Source organism: Oreochromis niloticus, unplaced genomic scaffold, assembly GCF_001858045.2.
Source record: "Oreochromis niloticus isolate F11D_XX unplaced genomic scaffold, O_niloticus_UMD_NMBU tig00007819_pilon, whole genome shotgun sequence".
Taxonomy (NCBI): Eukaryota; Metazoa; Chordata; class Actinopteri; order Cichliformes; family Cichlidae; genus Oreochromis; species Oreochromis niloticus.
The window spans coordinates 47,756-53,755 of NW_020328784.1; the positions used below are offsets into that span (position 1 = coordinate 47,756).

The 6,000-nt window shown below is 40.6% G+C and overlaps 1 protein-coding gene across 1 annotated transcript; it reads left to right on the forward strand.

The window, feature by feature from the left end:
* The first annotated feature begins 1,409 nt into the window (after nucleotides 1–1,409).
* LOC109201572 (ribonuclease inhibitor-like) lies at nucleotides 1,410–5,115 on the forward strand. The gene is made up of 3 exons (XM_019357345.2): nucleotides 1,410–1,461; nucleotides 1,935–2,108; nucleotides 4,496–5,115. The coding sequence occupies exons 1-3, from the start codon at nucleotides 1,427–1,429 to the stop codon at nucleotides 4,686–4,688; spliced, it is 402 nt and encodes a 133-aa protein (XP_019212890.2). The 5' UTR covers nucleotides 1,410–1,426; the 3' UTR covers nucleotides 4,689–5,115.
* The last annotated feature ends 885 nt before the right edge of the window (nucleotides 5,116–6,000 follow it).

Consider the following 6,000-nt stretch of genomic DNA (forward strand, 5'->3'; position numbering starts at 1 on the left):
ATACACCCTGGACTGGGCTGAAGACAAAGCCAACCAGGACATCCAGTTCATATTTCCATTCACTTTCAGAGAGCTGAATGTGCTGAAAGAGGAAAAGTTCAGCTTGGTGGAACTTGTTCATCACTTCTTTACTGAAACCAAAGAAGCAGGAATCTGCAGCTTTGAAGACTTCCAGGTTGTGTTCATCTTTGATGGTCTGGATGAGTGTCGACTTCCTCTGGACTTCCACAAAACTACAATCCTAACTGACCCTAGAAAGTCCACCTCAGTGGATGTGCTGCTGATAAACCTCATCAGAGGGAACCTCCTTCCCTCTGCTCGCCTCTGGATAACCACACGGCCTGCAGCAGCCAATCAGATCCCTCCACAGTGTGTTGGCATGGTGACAGAGGTCAGAGGGTTCACTGACCCACAGAAGGAGGAGTACTTCAGGAAGAGATTCAGAGATGAGAAGCAGGCCAGCAGGATCATCTCCCACATCAAGACATCACGAAGCCTCCACATCATGTGCCACATCCCAGTCTTCTGCTGGATCACTGCTACAGTTCTGGAGGATGTGCTGGAAACCAGAGAGGGAGGACAGCTGCCCAAGACCCTGACTGAGATGTACATCCACTTCCTCGTGGTTCAGGCCAAAGTGAAGAAGGTCAAGTATGATGGAGGAGCTGAGACAGATCCACACTGGAGTCCAGAGAGCAGGAAGATGATGGAGTCTCTGGGAAAACTGGCTTTTGATCAGCTGCAGAAAGGAAACCTGATCTTCTATGAATCAGACCTGACAGAGTGTGGCATTGATATCAGAGCAGCCTCAGTGTACTCAGGAGTGTTCACACAGATCTTTAAAGAGGAGAGAGGACTGTACCAGGACAAGGTGTTCTGCTTCATCCATCTGAGTGTTCAGGAGTTTCTGGCTGCTCTTCATGTCCATCTGACCTTCATCAACTCTGGACTCAATCTGCTGGAAGAACAAAAAACTTCCCAGAAATCTAAAACAATAGATCCTACATTTTTCTACCAGAGTGCTGTGAACAAAACCTTACAGAGTTCAAATGGACACCTGGACTTGTTCCTCCGCTTCCTCCTCGGTCTTTCACTGCAGACCAATCAGACTCTCCTACGAGGCCTGCTGACACATACAAGAAGTAGCTCACTGACCAATCAGGAAACTGTTCAGTACATCAAGAAGAAGCTCCATGAGAATCTGTCTGCAGAGAAAAGCATCAATCTGCTCCACTGTCTGAATGAACTGAATGATCGTTCTCTAGTGGAGGAGATCCAACAATACAGGACTTCAGGAAGTCTCTCCACAGGTAAACTGTCTCCTGCTCAGTGTTCAGCTCTGACCTTCATCTTACTGTCATCAGAAGAACATCTGGATGAGTTTGACTTGAAGAAATACTCTGCTTCTGAGGAGGCTCTTCTGAGAATGCTGCCAGTGGTCAAAGCCTCCAACAAAGCTCTGTGAGTACATTTTAACTTATATGCTTGTTGGTAAAAAGCAAGTGCGATCAACTAAAAAAACTAACAAAATAACCCCCAAAATACAGTCATGAGTGCTGGTGTCTGAAAAGTCTATAAAGCTATTAAGTGATAATCAGTAGTCACTTTGTTCAACACTGAATACATGTCGGCATTTCTGAAATTTTTCTGGGTGGTTATTGATGTAAGTTTTAATCATGAACTCTTCTGAAACGATTACAAAATAAAGAAATTTGACACATTTTGTTGATACCAAAAATGTGTCAAATTTGAACTATCCAGTGTTCTTTTACTGCTCTGTTCTCTCTTCACTTCTCTCTTCTCTCTCTGATTGTCTCCACATGTTGCTCATTACTTTCCAGACAAAAAGAGAATGGAATATTCCTAAATGTTATATAATCTCATTACACTTGATCAAAAGTATTTTTTTTAATTGTTTTGCTGTTATTTTTCAGACTGAGTCTCTGTAACCTGTCAGAGAGAAGTTGTGAAGCTCTGTCCTCAGGTCTCAGCTCTCAGTCCTCTAATCTGAGAGAGCTAGACCTGAGTAACAATGACCTGCAGGATTCAGGCGTGAAGTTTCTGTCTGAAGGACTGAAGAATCCACACTGGAAACTGGAAACTCTCAGGTGAGATCAAACATTTTTTAATCAACTGGCAGAAATAGCAAATTAATAATAAGGTAATCCTTTAATAAGAGGAGATGTGGAGGTGTTCTGATGTGCAACATACTCTTATGTTGAAAGATTCTAAAACAAGAAGTAGTTCCTGGGAACTGCTTTCTGTTTTGTTGCTGTCTAAGTAGAAACTTGATGATGAAAATAGTGATGAGTTTGCAGAGTTGAATCCACAGCACACAACACAAATATTCTCACGCCTGACAATATGTACATAGTCATGGTGTTGGGTGCTGAAGATCATAATTAGAAATTTAATTGTAAACTTGGTGCTTTTAAGGGAAGCAATTTTAATTCAGTGTTTTCGTTAGTCTTAATTTTATGCATCTACTACCACTAAGAAGAGAACGGACATGGGTATCACTTTATCCAGCTTCTAATTCATAAATTCTGCACTCAGCTTTGCCGTCTCCAGTATCACTGAAATTCAGCCAGATGCTGCTCATTTTGTGTTTTCACTTTGTCCTGACACGCTTGCATTTAAACCTGTGTCTGTGTGTACCTGGCCTGTACCACTATGCTTGCTTTCTTCTGAACGTTTGCCCCCATCCCTTTCTTTAAATAGTGGCATGATCCCAGTCTGTCTCTTAATGTGATTGGCGACATAATGTGTCCATCAGAATAAAGTCCCAGCCCTGTTGGCATGGAATATCAGCAAGCCTGAAAATACTGTAATAACTGACATATCAAATTATCTCAGGGGCCGAATTTGGCCGACGGGCCATATGTTTGACACCCCTGGTTTAGACAGTTTAGCATTCTATCTTCTACTGAGTTAACTCCAAGCTAAGTATCAAACCAGCTAACTGCAGCCACAAGCTGCGACTGGTTTTCATTGTGGATGATGATGTATTCTCACACTGATCCTTCATGGTGATGCCGCCATCCACCCACTGGATTCACATCTTCACAGTGTTGGGAAGGTCACTTTTAAAATGTTTTCCACTACAGATTAGAGAATACATGCCCCAAAATGTATTTTGTAATGCATTCTGTTACGTTACTCTCACTGAGTAACGTAACAGAATACTTTGGATTACTTAATATATTATCATGCTTTTTACAGCTACATGAATGTACTATTGCTGTGTGATTTATTACTATTATGAAGGTTACTCACCATACCAATTCCAACTAGATGTTTAAATCTTAATATAAAATGAGTAACAGTAGGGAGGACATTAGGTAAGGCTGCACTTTTTGCAGCGATCTCGTATAGAAAACTATTCTGTGCATATATAAAAGACATCTGCGGGTCCGAACCGTAGCAAAGGGACCTCTGGCTAATATGTCGGGTTCATGTCGGGCTCGTAGCCGAAAACTAGCTTCACTTTGTTGTCTGGGTCAACTTTGCTTGCGAGAGAGAGGCGTTGAAAGGCTGCTCCAACTGAACTTATTGTTTCAGAGGAAAACACAAACACAGTGTACAGTCGAGTCTTAATAGCTTACTTACAACTGGGCTCATCAGGCACTCTTTTTGGCTGCAGTGGTTATTATTATATTTACATGCTTCCAGCTCCCGTTTCTGCTCGGTGACAACTCTTACTTTTCCAGTCCCCTTTTTCTCCCTCCTCTTGCTCACAGACACATAACGTGTATGGCTGTCCATTCTCCCTACAGCACGGACTACATTGCCATCAGCTCTCATTAGTTTTAGTTACTGTTTGTATTTTTGAGTTTATTTACTTCCGTCAGTGCTCCACTACATCCCTTTACTAGGTTCACTCAGGTGTTCCCCTCATGGTTGTTATTAACTTCCTGTTTTATTTTGGTAGTTATCATCTCTGGTGTCAAAGGTTTAGTTTTACTTCCTCCCCTGACATTGTCTACATGAGTTTTAGCTGTACAAGGTTTTATTGAGTGTTTATTGATTTGTCGCTTCTTTTTATTTAACTATTATTCTTGACTTATAAACAATTGATAAAAAGTATTTTCATTGAAATATCAAATAATTTTTTACAGAAACATTTCTACTAAAAAACATACTAAAAAGTAGAAATGTTTCTGTTTGGCTCTAATGCTGAGTCTCTTTTACAAAGATGGAACTGCAGCTAATCATGCTCATGTAGCCAGTTAGTAAAAAACCAAGTCACCTTCAGACACAGCAGACATTTAGTGATGATCTCACTGTATGTGGTCTTTTAGCGCCTCTTAGTGGTGAACTTGTGGAGTGGTGTTAGTCTGGGTGACGAGTGTAACTGTTGAGTGAGACACACCGAGCCTGCATGCTGGTAGCACCTTAGCCACAGCTCAGGTGGAGAAGCTCTCTTTGTTACATGTTATTGCGACAAAGAGAAAACGATTGTTGACAGATGGATTGTTGTTTTGTGTGTCTGCAGTCTGTCAGGCTGTCTGATCACAGAGGAAGGCTGTACTTCTCTGGCCTCAGCTCTGAGCTCCAACCCCTCCCATCTGAGAGAGCTGGACCTGAGCTACAATCATCCAGGAGACTCAGGAATGAAGCTGCTGTCGGCTGGACTGAAGGAACCAGGCTGGAGACTGGACACTCTCAGGTATGGAGAGAATGTCTGATAGAGGAGGAAGAGCTGGAAACATGTCCTGTGTCCTTCACTCACTTCCTGTTTGTTTCCTGCAGATGAGACATGAACAATTACACATGCAGGTAGTGCTGGGCGATATGACGATATATATCGTGTGGAGGATAGAAAAGTGTCTATCGTGCCATTTGTCTTCTGTCGTTTATATCGTACTAACCCAAATTTGATAAATTATTACATAAACTATATAATTAACCCTTTACAACCAGTCGGAGCAGGCACACTCTGTTTTACCTAACTATTTTTAAATCCCTGTAGAACTGTAGCCACGTAAGGTAGCGCAATAATTTTATTTGCATGTGAAACCGGAGGACTTGTACTTACATCTTATGCCATTAGCTTGTCCTAGGTCATGGTTTCCTTCCACATATAACTGCACATGTAACTTGCAAAAATTGCATAAGAAGCACTTGCAGCAACAAAAACATAATATTCCAAACTTGCAGCAACAAAAAGATAATATTCCAGAAACACGCTTTGCCGACGTTCATAAGACTTCCTACGTTGGCATATATGTCAGCGTGAACTAACTGTCCGCCATTACCTGCCCAAAACTGGAAGTGACGTCATTTTTGCAAAAAGCCTATGTTGGTGTTTTTAAAAGTCATGTTTTACTTTGTGCTTTCCTGTATCATTTCTGGGATGCTTAGAACTCAAATTACGCTGTTGGAAATACTTTATTTTGATGCATTATAATATTTATGTACATTTTTCCTGTAGTATATAAAAATTAGTGTATCTCAAAAATAAAACTATGAAGACACTCAAAATAAATTTCTCGTGGTTGGAAACTTTTGTATTTACAGTTTTGAGGAATACACCTCTTAAATTTTTTTTAACTAGAAATATATATAAAAACCAAAACAACAAGTTTTTGCAATTTATGAAGTTACTATTTACTTAATGTCTACATATTATTAAAATTTGGGCTATAACGGTTGTAAATATATATGGAAACTTGAAATACTCCCACAAATGGCACTACAGCATGTAAAAACAGAAAGATAAGCTCTGGCGGTCTTGGTTCTATGGTAGGTCTTAAAGGGTTAAATAGCCTGTGGCAAATATATTAGTGTTGTCTTCTAACTGTACATGCTCTTAACTTTATGCAAGAAAAAATAAAGTATTAAAAAAAATGATATTTTTCGTGAAGAAATTCCGTCTTGTGGTTTGCGAGCTGGTGCTGCTGTCCGTGCACCCGGATTTGCGACATACTTTATGGTAACTCCAAACAAAGACTGCACCCTCGGCACTCGCTGTTTACAGACTGCGTACTTTCTAGATGA

Excerpts from the sequence above, each read along its gene's own strand:
- LOC109201572 (XM_019357345.2), top strand. The coding sequence starts at position 1,427 with ATGCTGCCAGTGGTCAAAGCCTCCAACAAAGCTCT. Across the intron at positions 1,462-1,934 it reads AAAGCCTCCAACAAAGCTCT|ACTGAGTCTCTGTAACCTGT; the intron begins GTGAGTACATTT and ends GTTATTTTTCAG. Across the intron at positions 2,109-4,495 it reads TGGAAACTGGAAACTCTCAG|TCTGTCAGGCTGTCTGATCA; the intron begins GTGAGATCAAAC and ends GTGTGTCTGCAG.